Source organism: Pristis pectinata, chromosome 46, assembly GCF_009764475.1.
Source record: "Pristis pectinata isolate sPriPec2 chromosome 46, sPriPec2.1.pri, whole genome shotgun sequence".
Classification (NCBI taxonomy): Eukaryota; Metazoa; Chordata; class Chondrichthyes; order Rhinopristiformes; family Pristidae; genus Pristis; species Pristis pectinata.
In genome coordinates, this window is record NC_067449.1 from 1,426,733 (window position 1) to 1,441,440 (window position 14,708).

Genomic DNA, 14,708 nt, shown 5'->3' on the forward strand with positions numbered 1-14,708 from the left:
GGGAATGCACCCTGTAGTACCTCAATCCACTCTGTACTAACTCAATGTATTCTGTATTACCTCAATGCACCTTGTACTAACTCAATGCCCTCTGTACTAACTCAGTGTATTCTGTACTATCTCACTGCACCCTGTTCTACCTCAATGCACTCTGTACTAACTCAATGCACCCTGGAAGACCTAAATGCACTCTGCACTAACTCAATTCAATCTGTCATACCTCAAAGCACACTGTACTAACTCAATTCACTCTGTGCTACCTCAGTGCACTCTGTACAACCTCAATGCACTGTGTACTACCTCAGTGCACACTATACTAACTCAATGCACCCTGTACTACCTCAACACACGCTGTACTACCTCAATGCACCCTGTACTATTTCAAGGCATCCTGTACTACTTCAATGCTCTCTGTACTACCTTGATGAACTCTGCATTAACTTCAACGCACTCTGTACTAACTCAACGCACCCTGTACTAATTCATTGCACTCTGTACTGCCACAATGCCCTTGTACTTACCTCAATGCACTCTGTACTAAGTCAATGCACTCTGTTCTAAGTCAATGCTCCCTGCACTACCTAAATGCATCCTGTACTAACTGAATGCACTCTGTACTATCTCAATGCACTCTGTACCAACTCAATGCACTCTGTACCAACTCAATGCACTCTGTACCAACTCAATGCACTCTTCACTAACCCAATGCACTCTTCACTAACCCAATGCAGCCTGTATTAACACAATGCAACCTGTACTGATTCAAGGCATCCTGTACTACCTCAATGTTCTCTGTACTACCTTGATGAACTCTGCATTAATTTCAACGCATCTGTACTAACTCAACACACCCTGTACTAATTCATTGCACTCTGTACTGCCACAATTCACTTGTACTTACCTCAATGCACTCTGTACTACCTCATTGCACTCTGAACCACCACAATGCACTTCTACTACCTCAAAGCACTCTGGACGAACTGAATGCCCTCTGTCCTACCTCAGTGGACTCTTTCGCAGCTCAACACAATCTGCACTAACTCAATGCATTCTGTACTAAGTTAATGCACCCTACACTACCTCTATGCACCCTGTACTGAGTGCACTCTGTAGTACCTCAATGCACCCTGTACTACAGCAATGCACACTGAGTACCTCAACACACGCTGTACGAAATCATTGCACTCTGTACCGCCACAATGCACTTCTACTACCTCAGTGCACTCTGTACGAACCCAATGCACTCTGTACTACCTCAATGGAGTCTATAGTACCTCAATGCAATCTGCACTAACTCAATGCACTCTGTACTGACTCAATGCACCCTGCACTACCTCAATGCACTCTGTACTGACTCAATGCTCTCTGTTGTACCTAATGAAATCCATACTTACTTAATGCACTCTGTACTTGTCAACGCACTGTGTCCTAACTCATTGCATTCTGTACTACCTCAATGCACTCTGTACAACTTCAAAGCACTCTGTACGAACTCAATGCGCTCCGTTCTACCTCAATGCACTCTGTAGTACCTCATTGCACTCTGTACTAACTCAATTCGCTGGGTACTACCTGAATGGACTCTGTACTACCTCAATGCACCCTGTACTGCCTCAATGCACCCTGTACTAACCTAATGACTATGTACCACATTTATGCACTCTGTACTGACTCAATGCACCCTGTACTACCTCAATGCACTCTGTACTAACTCAATGCATCTGTACTTCCTCATTCCTCAGGAACCTAAAGAAATTCTGATTGTCCCCTTTGACACTCACCAAATTTTATCGATGCACCTTAGAAATATCCTATCTGGTATTATGCTTGGTACGGCAACTGCTCAGCCCAGGACTGCAAGAAACTGCAGAGAGTTGTGGACACAGCCCAGCGTGTCACGAAAACCAGCCTCCCCTCCATGGACTCTGTCTATACCTCTCATTACCTTGGTTAAGCAGCCAGCATAATCAAAGACCCCACCCACCCAGGTCATTCTGTCTTCTCTCCCATCAGGCAGAAGATACAGGAGCCTGAGGGCACGTACCACCAGGCTCAAGTACTGCTTCTATCCCGCTATGATAAGGCTATTGAACGGTTCCCTTCTACAATGAGATGGACTCTGACCTCACAATCTACCTTGTTGTGACCTTGCACTTTTTTGCACTGCACTTTGTAGCTGTGACACTTAATGCTGTTATTGTTTTTACCCTGTGCTAACTCAACGCACTCTGTGCTAACTCAACGCACTCTGTGCTAACTCAACGCACTCTGTGCTAACTCAACGCACTCTGTGCTAACTCAGTGCACTCTGTATTACCTCAATGTATCTGCATTCTGGAATGAATTGACCTGTACGAAAGGTATGCAAGACAAGTTTTTCACTGTACCTCAGTACAAGTGACAATAATAAACCAATACCAACTGTAGCATTTAAGAGAGGTTTGGATAGGTAGATGGATGGGAGGGGTTTGGATGGAGATGGCCCGGGTGCAGGTAGACGGGACGAGACAGAAGACCAGGCCAGCATGCACGAGATAGTCTGTTTCCATGCTGCAGGTGCTCGTTGACTCCAGGATCCAGGATACTCTTCCCGTCGACTGCATCTTTCCACCACGCAGACCCAGTGCGTCAGGACCTCCTGTCCAAACACCTTCACCGTCCCACCATTCAGCTTAGGGGGCCTGACCCCGTGTCCAGCTTCCTAGACTGACTGGGCCCACAGCTTGACCCTTGACATGTCCCCTCCCGTAGGATAGGTGTGCTGCCCTCTCCCGTCGGATTCCTGCTCCTACAGCCCTTTGCCTCTTCCACCTCCCACCTACTTACATCAACTGCTTCCCTCACCTGGACTCAAACCAATCACCTGCCAGCTCCTCCCCCTCCCCTTTTCATTCTGGCTTCCTCCCCCTGCCCCCCCCTTTCCTTCCCCATCCTGATGAGGGGTGGGGGGTGGTTCTGAGCCCTGGAACCGTGGACTGTACCCCGTACCTCTCCTGCCTGACCCTGCTGAGCTCATCTAACGCTGTGTGTGTGTGTGTGTGTGTGTGTGTGTGTGTGTGTGTGACTGTGTGAGTCTGTGTGTTTGTGTGAGTCTGTGTGTGTGACTGTGTGAGTCTGTGTATTTGTGTGTGTCTGTGTCTCTGTGTGTGTTTGTGTCAGTGTGTGAGTCTGTGCCTTTGTGTCTGAGAGTGAGTGAGTGTGAGAATGTGTGTGTGTGTGTGTGTGTGTGTGTGTGTGTGTGTGTGTGTGTGTGTGTCTCCCTCCGTCCTGGGAGGTACTTAAGGGCTGGAGGACCGTGTTTAAAACCAAACCAATTTATTTCAGCACAGATCCAGGATGCGAAACTCTAGCCCAGCGCAGTCATGGTGGGGAGGGGAGAATAGGGGAGGGGGTGGGGAGGGGAGAATAGGGGAGGGGGTGGGGAGGGGAGGATAGGTGAGAGGGGCGGTGAGGGAGAGGGGAGGGAGAGGAACAGGAGAGGAGAGGAGAGGAAAGGGGAGAAATGCCATTAACAGAACAGACCCGAGCCGTGCTGGCAATAATCACGGGCCTACTTGAAACCCCGCTCCCCGCTGCCGGCGTGCACCCGCTGGTGCCTCAGGACATGGGAGGACTGGGCGAAGCCCTTGCCGCACTCGGGGCAGGCGAAGGGCCGCTCGCCGCTGTGGACCCGCTGGTGCCGCAGCAGGTTAGAGGACTGGGCGAAGGCCTTGCCGCAGGCCCGGCAGACGAAGGGCCTCTCCCCGGTGTGGACCCGCTGGTGCCTCAGCAGGTTGGCCGGGAGGGTGAACCCCCTACCGCAGGCCGGACAGGCGAAGGGCCTCTCCGCCGTGTGGGTGCGCTGGTGGGTGGCCAGGTGGGAGGAGCGGCTGAAGCCCCGGCCGCAGTCGGGGCAGGCGAAGGGGCGCTCGCCGGTGTGCACCCGCTGGTGGGTGACCAGACTGGAGCTGCAGGTGAAGCCTTTTCCGCAGGCCGAGCAGGCGAACGGCTTGTCCTCTGCGTGGGTGGACTGGTGCCGGAGGAAGGAGGACGACAGGGCGAAGGCCTTGCCGCACACAGGGCAGGCGTAGGGCCGCTCGCCGCTGTGGAGCCGCCGGTGGTCGAGCAGGTGGGAGGGGTCGGCAAAGCCCTTGCCGCACTCGGCGCAGGCGAAGGGCCGCTCACCTGTGTGGACCCACCGGTGCCGCAGCAGGGCCGAGGACTGGGCGAAGCCCTTGCCGCAGGCCGAGCAGGTGAAGGGCCGCTCCCCGGTGTGCACCCGCCGGTGGTTCGCCAGGTAGGTCGGGTGAGTGAAGCCCTTGCCGCACTCGGCGCAGACGAAGGGCCGCTCGCCCGTGTGGACGTGCTGGTGCGTGATCAGGTCGTTGGAGCGCCTGAAGTCCTTCCCGCAGTCCGAGCAGCGGAACGGTTTCACCCGGGGTGAAGGCGGCAGCATTCTCGAGCAGGGCCGGGACCTGATCGGGGGGGCGCACGAGTGTCCGCTTCCCGCTTTCGGGACGGTCAGCCGGTCCGTGGCCTCCCACCTTGGTCAGGCAGACGTCCGGCTGCTCTCTCCCCAGCCGACCTCCGACGCTGTGTTCTGTCCTGGCCGGTGGGGACGGAAGGGCGGGCAGAATGTTCTCCAGTCAGGTCAATGCTCCGGTCGACGTCTCTGTACCCGGGCGCTCACAGAAGCACCGGGCGCGTCCACCCAGAGACTGAGGAGCCGATCGTTGTTTCTGCTCTTTCAGAGGTCAAAGGGGTAACGACGGGCCTATGCAGATCCGCGGAACAGTTCAATGTGATGCTTGGGTGGAAATTCCCGGAATGCAAGACATCCGCTTTCGATTCCCTGTGGGTGGAATTTACAAAGGCGTCAGGCAACATCTCATCAGAGCCTTCCTGTCAGACAGCACTTCCCATTGATTCTACCTGATCTGCTGAATATCACTGTTCCGTGCAATATCACGTGCAGTTCTGCTCACCTCACAACCGCAGGGATGTCAAGGCTTTAGAGACGGTGCAGAGGAGGTTTACCGGGACGCTGCCTGGATTAGAGGGCATATGCTATCAGGACAGGCTGGACAAACGGGCTCTTTTCTGGAGCGGTGGAGGCTGAGGGGTGATCTGTTGGAAGTGTATAAGATTATGAGGGGCATAGATAGGGTGGACAAGCAATACCTTTTCCCCATTATTGAGTGATCCAACACCAGAGGGCATGCATTTAAACTGAGGGGTTGGGGGGGGAGGTTCAAAGCAGACGTGAGGGGTATGTTTTTTACTCAGAGAGTGGTGGACAGAGAGGGTGAGAGAGGGACCATCCACAGGATAAATCCCCGCACACCAGCACTATGTCAGTGTTGGACACTGGGCTGTGTGTACAGGAATATAGTGGACAGAGAGGGTGAGAGAGGGACCATCCACAGGATAAATCCCCCCACACCAGCACTATGTCAGTGTTGGACACTGGGCTGTGTAAACAGGAATATAATGGACAGAGAGGGTGAGAGAGGGACCGTCCACAGGATAAATTCCCCCACACCAGCACTATGTCAGTGTTGGACACTGGGCTGTGTACACAGGAATATAATGGACAGAGAGGGTGAGAGAGGGACTGTCCACAGGATAAATCCCCCCACACCAGCACTGTGTCAGTGTTGGGCACTGGGCTGTGTGGACAGGAATATAACTGAGAGAGTGGTGGATGCCTGGAATGCGTTGCCTTAAAGGGTGGTGGAGGGAGGCAAGTTCACTGGGGGCTTTTAAAAGGGGCTTGGATGGGCACATGAATGAGAGGAAACTATGACGATGATGATATCTTTATGAGTCACACATACATGGAAACACACAGTGAAATGCACCTTTTGCAGAGAGTGTTCTGGGGTCAGCCCACAAGAGTCGGCATTCTGTAGGCAGGAGGGATTGGCTATATTGTGGGCCAAAGGGCCTGTTCTGTGCTGTACTGTCCTCTGTTCTATAGCTATTTTATTCTTCAGTAGATTCCATTGTTGGAATAAAATTCCCTTTTGGACCCTTAAGGGCAGGTCCGGTAGTGTAACGGCTAGCGTGACGCTATTACAGCGCCAGAGACCCGGGTTCAATTCCGGCCTCTGTCCGTAAGGAGTTTGTACGTTCTCCCCGTATCTGCATAGGTTTCCTCTGGGTGCTCCAGTTTCTCCCACATTCCAAAGACGTACGGTTTAGGAAGTTATGGGCGTGCTATGTTGGCGCCGGAAGCCTGGCGACACTTGTGGGCTGCCCCCAGAACGCCACACAAAAAAAGGTGCATTTCATCGTGTGTTTCAATGTACATGTGACTAATAAAGAGATCTTACCTTTTAGAAGTTCAAATAGATCATCTGGGACGGCCATTAAGATGTTAAGAAAACAAGAGTGGCCACATTCAATACAGTCATGCCCCAGCCTCCAATTGCTTCCATGTGTCGGTTCCCCACAGACCACTATTCCCCGACCTCTCAAAAATCTACCTCTGCTTTAAATAATCTGGCCTCCACACTCTGGGCCAAATAATTGCAGAGATTAAACATGAATGCAAAGAGAATTTCCTGCACAACTCCGTTTCACATGACTGCCCCCATCACCTCATGACAGGTCCCCTCCGTCGAGACCACACAAGAGATCGGAGGGACCACACTCAGAGAACTGCGCACAGAGCCGCACTGCTTGAATGAGCCGGAGAGGGCGCAGGGAAGACTCACGAGGATGTTACCGGGATCGGAGGGCGTGGGTTTGGAGAGGTGGGATTTCTTTATCCCGATCACCGTGGGATTCTGGTGTTTGGATCCCGGGTTCTTTTCAGAGTCGGGAATGAGGCATAAAAATGTGTTGCTTCACAGTCGTTTTACTCAGAGTTGGTGGGACGAAGGAAATGATCACAGACACATGGCAACTTAAAAAGATGAGGAAGAACAGGAAAGAGACAGTGTCAGAGAGAGAGGGAGACAGACAAAGTGTCAAAGAGAGAGACAGAGAGAGTGTGTCAAAAGAGAGAAAGAGAGAGAGAGAGAAAGTGTGTCAGAGAGAGGGTGTCAGAAAGACAGAGTGTCAGAGAGAGAGAGAGAGAGACACACAGAGTGTCAGAGAGAGAGTGAGACAGACAGGATGTCAAAGTGAGAGACAGACAGAGAGACAGTGTGTCAGAGAATGTCAGAGAGAGTGTCAGAAAGAGAGTGTTAGAGAGAGAGAGTGTCAGACAGAGTGTGTCAGAGAGAGAAAGACAGTGTCAGGGAGAGAGAGAGTGTCAGAGAGAGACACACTGTCAGAGCGAGTGTCAGAGAGAGGAAGTGTCAAAGTAGAGTGTGTGTCAGAGAGAGAGAGAGAGAGACAGTGTGCCAGAGAGAGAGAGACAGAGTGTCAGAGAGAAAGAGGGAGAGAGACATAGTGTCAGAGAGACGCACACACACAGAGTCAGACAGAGAAACTGTCAGAGAGAGTGTCAGTGTCAGAGAGAGAGAGTGCGAGAGATAGTGTCAGAGAGAGTGTCAGAGAGTGTGTCAGAGAGAGACGAGAGAGAGAGAGAGGCAGACAGACAGAGTGTCAGAGAGAAGGTGTCAGAGAGAGAGAGAGAGAGGGACAGTATGTCAGAGAGAGACAGAGCGTCAGACAGAGAGGGACAGAGTGTCAGACAGAGAGACAGAGATAGAGAGACAGAGAATAGCTTTTATAACATAAAACAGCCCCTTTTCTAACTGAGGTAAGTGATATTCCTCAAATAATAATGGTCCGATCAGAAAATACCTGATAAATACCACGGCAAAATCAACCAATGAAAAAACCCTCATTCAGCTGGTGAAAGACACCAGGTGAGAAGCAGCTCTGCCTTGTGCAGCCACGAGAGCTGTAACAAACATGATACACATAAAATTTACCTAAAAGATAAAAATTAAACAATCGAATCCAACGTTCTGGAGCATGGGAGGCTGAGGGGTGACCTTAAAGAGGTTTACAAAATCTCGAGGGGCGTAGGATAAGGTGAAGGTTATCCCTAGGGCAGAGGGGTCTAAAATTAGCAGCCATAGGTTTGTGAGAGGGCCACTGAAGGGCAACTTTTGGGTGTGTGGAACAAGCTGCCAGAGGAAGAGGTAGAAAGGGGATACAATCACAACGCTTAAAAAGACATTTGGACAGGTCCGTGGATAGAGGGAATTTAGAGGGGTCCGGGCCAATTGCAGGCAACCGGGACAAGTTCACACTCGTGGACGAGTTGGTCTGAAGGGCCTATTTCTATGCTGGGGCTCATGACTTTCCAAGTTGTGGAGACGACTCAACATCTGCCCTTTCATTCCCCTTAGCGTCCCGTTTATTGCAATAAAATCACCTCGTTCTCCTAAATTCAAAAGGATACAGATCTGTCTTCCACTGGTAACTCTCTCACCGCAGGAATTAGAGAAGAAAATTTCTTTTGGATCATCTGAACCCTTTCTTAAACTCGGGGACTAAAACTGTGTACAGTACACTTGGTGTTATCTCACTAACACCTTGAAATCATTGCAAGAATCCTTCTCCTGCTTTTAAGTAATCCCCATCCGCCTACCCCACAACAATCCCCACCACGCTGTCTGTAAGGATTTTGTACGTTCTCTCCCTGTGTGTCTGCGTGGGTTTCCTCTGGGGGCTCCGGTTTCCTCCCACATTCCAAAGGCATATGGGTTAGGAAGTTGTGAGCATGCTATGTTGGCGCCGGAAGCGTGGCGACACTTGCGAGCTGCCCCCAGAACATTCTCCCCTCCTGCCCCCTGTCCCCACCGTCCCACTGCACTTCACTCATTTGCATTCTCCCCCAATCCAGCTAACAAATCGGCCTTATATTTTTCTCTTTCTCTCTTCTTGAAACTTCACTTGCCAACGTCCACGCTCGCTTGTTCCACCCGCCGCAGGATCCAGGACGCACTCGTCGCAGCGCGCCTTTCCCAACCCACTTCGTCATCACAGCACCTTTCAGACCCCACCACCCCGCCCCAATCCCACCCACCACCAACCCCCAGCCCCACGCATCCCTCCCCCAGCCCACCCTACCCTACCCTGCACCACCAGCACCGCTCCACCCCACCCACCGATCCCCACCACCGCTTCCCCACCCCCTCATCACCCCTCCACCCCGCTCCACCACCACCCACCCCCACCACCCCTCCACCCATGCTGCCCCACTCCCCCCAACACCCACGCCAGCACCTCCTCCCAAATCATTAATTTCAGTAAATCGTTGATTGTCCACAACTGATCATTGGGGGGTGAGGTGGGGTGGGGTGGGGGTGGTGTGGGGTTGAGGGTGGTGGTGGGAGATGGGGGTGGGGTTGGGAGATGGGGATAGGGGTTGGGGGATGGGTGTGGGGTAGGGAGGGTGGTGGGGGATGGGGTGGGGGCTGTGGTGGGGGTGGATGGGGATGGGGGTTGGGGATGGGGGGTGAGTGTGGGGCTTGGGTGTGGGTGTTGGGTGGGGAGGGTGCTGGGGTGGGGGCTCTACATTAGTCACACCCAACCTCACGGAAGACGCGCTCACTCTGAGTGCTGAAGCAAACAACAACTGAAGGCGCGCCATCTTCCCCCCCCCCGCCTCAACCCCCCCCGCCTGCCCCGTCGATCATGGCGGCCGGCCTTACCCAGCGGCCCCGGGTCCGGGGGACCGCCCTATCTCGGTGGCGGGGACGGCGAGCATGCGCGGCAGCGGCCGGTCCGGTCCCCTCCCGCCGGTCACGGGCGCGCGGCGGACGGTCGCCCGGCCAACGGCTGCTCGCGCCCGCACTGCGCACGCGCGCGGCCTCGGTGCTGGGCGGGGCGGCGCTGCCCCTGGATCCGCACCGCGCATGCTCGGGCCCCCGCTCCTCCGACTGATGGGGCGCTTTCTGCGGCGCACGGCCTTCTGGGTACGGATCGCCACCATTGGCGGCTGTGTTTTCAGCCGAACTGTTGGTATTGGTATTGGTTTATTATTGTCACTTGTACCGAGGTACAGTGAGAAGCTTGTCTTACAAACCGATCGTACAGGTCAATTCATTACACAGTGCATAGTAAGGCAGTACAGAGTGCATTGAGGTAGTACAGGTAAAAACAATCACAGTACAGAGTAAACTGTCACAGCTGCAGAGAAAGTGCAGTGCAATAAGGTGCAAGGTCACAACAATGTGGATCGTGAGGTCAGCGTCCATCTCATCGTATAAGGGAATGGTTCAATAGTCTTATCACAGTGGGGTAGAAGCTGTCCTTAAGCCTGGTGGTACGTGCCCTCAGGCTCCTGTATCTCCTACCCGATGGCAGAGGGGGGAAGAGAGAATGTCCCGGGAGGGTGGGGTCTTTGATTATGCTGGCTGCTACACCAAGACAACTGGAGGTAAAGACAGAGTCCAAGGAGGGGAGACTGGTGTCCGTGACTAGTGTCCACAACTCTCTGCAGTTTCTTGCGGCCCTGGGCAGAGCAGTTGCCGTACCAAGCGGTGATACATCCAGATAGGATGCTTTCTATGGTGCAGTCGTAAAAGTTAGTGAGAGTCGAAGGGGACAAACCAAATTTCTTCAACCTCCTGGGGAAGTAGAGGCACCGGTGAGCTTTCTTGGCTGTGGCATCTACGTGACTTGACCAGGACAGGCTGTTGGTGATGTTTACTCCCAGGAACTTGAAGCTCTCAACCCTCTTGACCTCAGCACCATTGAAGTAGACAGGTGCATGTACACCACCCCCTTTCCTGAAGTCAATGACCAGCTCTTTTGTCTTGTTGACAAGGTTGTGTCATGACACCATTCCACTAAGCTCTCTATCTCCTTCCTGTACTCCGACTCATTGCTGCTTGAGATACAGCCTACAACAGTGGTATCATCTGCAAACTTGTAGATGGAGTTATAGCAGAATCTGGCCACAGAGTCATGAGTGTATAGGGAGTAGAGTAGAGGGCTGAGGATGCAGCCTTGTGGGGCACTAGTGTTGAGAATAATCGTGCTGGAGGTATTGCTGCCTATCCTCACTGATTGCGGTCTGTTGATTAGAAAGTCAAGGATCCAGTTACAGAGGGAGGTGTTGAGTCCTAGGTCTCGGAGTTTGTTGAAAGTGGTTGATGGCAGTTTGATAAAATAAGATAAGGTATCTTTATTAGTCACATGTACATCCAAACACACAGTGAAATGCACCTTTTGCGTAGAGTGTTCTGGGGGCAGCCCGCAAGTGTCACCACGCTTCCGGCGCCAACATAGCATGCCCAAAACTTCCTAACCCATACGTCTTTGGAATGTGGGAGGAAACCGGAGCACCTGGAGGAAACCCACGTAGACACAGGGAGAACGTACAAACTCCTTACAGACAGCAGCTGGATTTGAACCTGGGTCGCTGGTGCTGCAATAGCGTCACGCTAACCACTGCACTACCGTGCCTGAACAGAGAACAGAACAGGCCCTTCGGCCCACAATGTTGTACTGACATAGCTGATCCTTCCTACTTACAGAATGCCAATTTCCCTCCAGTTTCCTCTCATTCCCAGCCAAGCCCCTCTTTTAAATGAATTTGCGTCCACCACCCTATCAGGCAACGCATTCCAGGCATCCACCACTCTCTGAGTAGAAAATGTGCCCCTGACATCTGTTCTGATCCTACTCCCTCTGATCCTACCATAAGTGCATGCCCTCTGGTATTGGATCGCTCAATAATGGGAAAAAGATATTGCTTGTCTATCCTATCTAATCCCCTCATAACTTTATACACTTCCAACAGATCTCCCCTCAGCCTCCACCGCTCCAGAGAAAAGAGCCCAAGTTTGTCCAAGCCTCTCCTGCTTTAAAATTTGTAACTTCACATTGCAAACAGCTAATTAAAATGTTGAAATTAGTTAATGGCCATTAAATTAAACATTAAATTAAACCATTAATTAGTTAGTGTCCGATAAATTAAACATTGCAAACACGAAATGGGGTGCTTTGTGAGAAAGGTAGGCAACTTTATGACACAGTTGAGTCTAACTGAACAGAGTTAAGAACCACAATGTCAGAAATGTTTCCAAGTCAATAGGATAATCGATTACATGGTTTGAAAAACACGACGATGCTGGAGGAACTCAGCAGGCCAGGCAGCATCCCTGGAGAAAAGCAGGCGGTCAACGTTTCGGGTCAGAATCCCGCTTCATTGAGATTGAATGTGGTTAATGGACATTGAATTCAACATTGTAACCATATTACAAACAACAAATTCGGCCTTTGATATGGTTGTGTCCAACTAGTCAGGGTCTTCTTGCCTCTTCACTTCTTCCCTATCCCAGCTTCTTTTTTTCTACTTTTTTTCATATCTCTCCTTACCTTTGACCCATCCCCCTGTGGATCTGCTCTCACTCCCTCCCCCGCACCTGCCTATCACTATCTCTTACCTGCATCTACCTATCACCACCCCACCTCCCCTCTTTTGTCCACCAATCACTGCTCTGCTTTTCCCTCCTATATATTGGGCTTCCCCTTCTCCTATCTTCAGTCCTGAGGAAGGGCCCTGAAACGTCGACTGCCTGCTCTTCTCCACGGATGCTGCCTGGCCTGCTGAGCTCCTCCAGCATCGTCGTGTTTTTAATCAGGGTTCAGTCCTACAGTTGGAATAAACGTTTTTCAACTGATTCTGAAAAGCCGATGACGTAAAAAAAGGAATTTACAAGCATTCACCTAACTGTTGAATTTAGTTAATGGGTGTTCGATCAAGCATTGTAATTTCAGGTTGCAAACAGCAAAATGGGCGTTTTGACGTTCGTAGGTGACGTTATGATACAGTCGAGTCCAAACATCAGGGTTAGGTATTACAGTCATGTTAACTTTTCCAAATTAATCAGAATAGTGGATAGCACAAAATAACATTATTTACCTCCAAATTGAACAGTTTAACAAAAGATAACAGCTGCTGAATGAATCATTGTCCCTTCAGATTGCAATCACCAACCTGGGTGAGTTGAAAAAGTTCCACAACTTTGTGATAGGGTTGAAAGTAACTGAACAGAGCTGAGTACTGCAATGAAACAAACATTTCAATGTGATTCGTAATCACCAATGACATAAAGTAAAATAGTTAAATCATTTATCAAACTGCTGAAAGGATGCACTGGTCCCAGGCCCAGCACAGCAGTGTCTTTACTTTCTTAGGAGGTTTGGCTTGTCACCGGACACTCTAACAAACTTCTACTGTTGAAAGTATCCTGACTGGCCGCATTGTGGACTGCTACAGCAATTCGAATGCGCAGGAATGTAAGAAGCTGCAGAGAGTCGTGGACTCTGCCCAATAAATCATGGGTTCATTCCTCACCATCACAGGAAGTGCTGCCTCAAGGAAGCGACATCCATCATCAAGGATCCCCACCATCCAGGCCGTGCCACCTTCTCACAGCTCCCATTGGGAGGTACAGAAGTCTGAAGTCCCACACGACCAGGTTCAGGAACAGCTACTTCCCTTCAACCATTCAGTTCTTGATCCAACCAGCAAAGCCGTTTAGCAACACTGTGACCACTTTGATTCACTTCACACCAAAATGGAGTGTTTTTGTTCAAATTGCAGACAGCGAATTGGAGTCCTGAAGATGGTGAGAAACCTTCTGCTACCGTTGAGAATACCCAGTAAGGGTTGGGTACTACAATGAAATAATCATTTTGAAGTCAATCAGAACAGTCAATGGCACTAAATAAAGCAGTTTATAGGCATGTATGTCACTGCTGTTGAATCAAACATTGTAACTTCACATTGCAAACAGTAAATTGGGCATTTAGAAGAGTGCAGGCAACTTTGCGACATGGTTGAGACTTACTAAACAGAGTTAAGTACTACAAATGAAATAACTTTTCCAATTACTCAGCAGTCAATTACATAAAATAAAATCTTACAGAACATAGAACATTACAGCACAGTACAGGCCCTTCGGCCCACGATGTTGTGTCAACATTTTATCCCACTCTACGACCTACCCTTTCCTCCTGCATTGCCCTCCACTTCTCTATAATTCATGTGTCTACCTAAGGGTCTCTTAAGTGTCCCTAATGTATCTGCCTCCACCACCTCTGCCGGCAGTGCATTCCACGCACCCACCACTCTCTGTGTAAAAAAACTTACCCCTGACATCCCCCTTATACCTTCCTCCACTCACCTTAAAATTATGCCCCCTCGTGTTAGCCATTGTCGCCCTGGGAAAAAGTCTCTGACTGTCCACTCGATCTATGCCTCTTATCACCTTCTCTCCTCCTCCTTCTCTTATCACCTTCTCTCATCCTCCTTCTCTCCAAAGACAAAAGCCCCAGCTCACACAATCATTTACAAAATCCTTTACAATCATTTATCTAACTGTTATATTTAATGGCTGTTGATTCAAGGATGATAACTTGAAATTGCAATAAGCAAACTGGAAATTTATAAAATTGGAGGGAACATTGTCATATGGTTGAGTGTATCTAATCAGGGTGAAGGAATACATTTAAATCAATGCTTCCAAGTGATTCAGAATAGTCAACCTTCAGAAAGTCCTTCAGAAAGGTCGACCACATGTCACAAAGCAGCTTGCAATCGTGTATCTAACTGAGGAGACTGTAGGGAGGGAGTCGTGGGGAGGGGATTATGGGTGGGGGAGGGGCGAGGGTTGGGGAGGAGTCAAGGTAGGGTAAGCGGGTCGGGGAGGGATTAGGGAGGGTGACGGGGTGAGGGAGGGTGAGATGGCAGGGGAGGGGTGAGATTGGGGAGGGTGAGATTGGGGAGGGTGAGATTGGGGAGGGTG

At 50.8% G+C, this 14,708-nt stretch overlaps 1 protein-coding gene across 1 annotated transcript; it reads right to left on the bottom strand.

Moving 5' to 3' along the window:
• Positions 1 to 3,245: 3,245 nt before the first annotated feature.
• On the bottom strand, positions 3,246 to 9,747 carry LOC127566850 (zinc finger protein 16-like). Its single transcript, XM_052009339.1, has 2 exons — positions 9,600 to 9,747; positions 3,246 to 4,831 (listed from the first exon to the last, which is right to left on the bottom strand). The coding sequence occupies exon 2, from the start codon at positions 4,433 to 4,435 to the stop codon at positions 3,551 to 3,553; it is 885 nt and encodes a 294-aa protein (XP_051865299.1). The 5' UTR covers positions 4,436 to 4,831; positions 9,600 to 9,747; the 3' UTR covers positions 3,246 to 3,550.
• Between the last annotated feature and the right edge of the window lie 4,961 nt (positions 9,748 to 14,708).

Coding starts and splice junctions, on each gene's coding strand:
- LOC127566850 (XM_052009339.1), bottom strand. CDS start 4,435: ATGCTGCCGCCTTCACCCCGGGTGAAACCGTTCCGCTGCTCGGACTGC.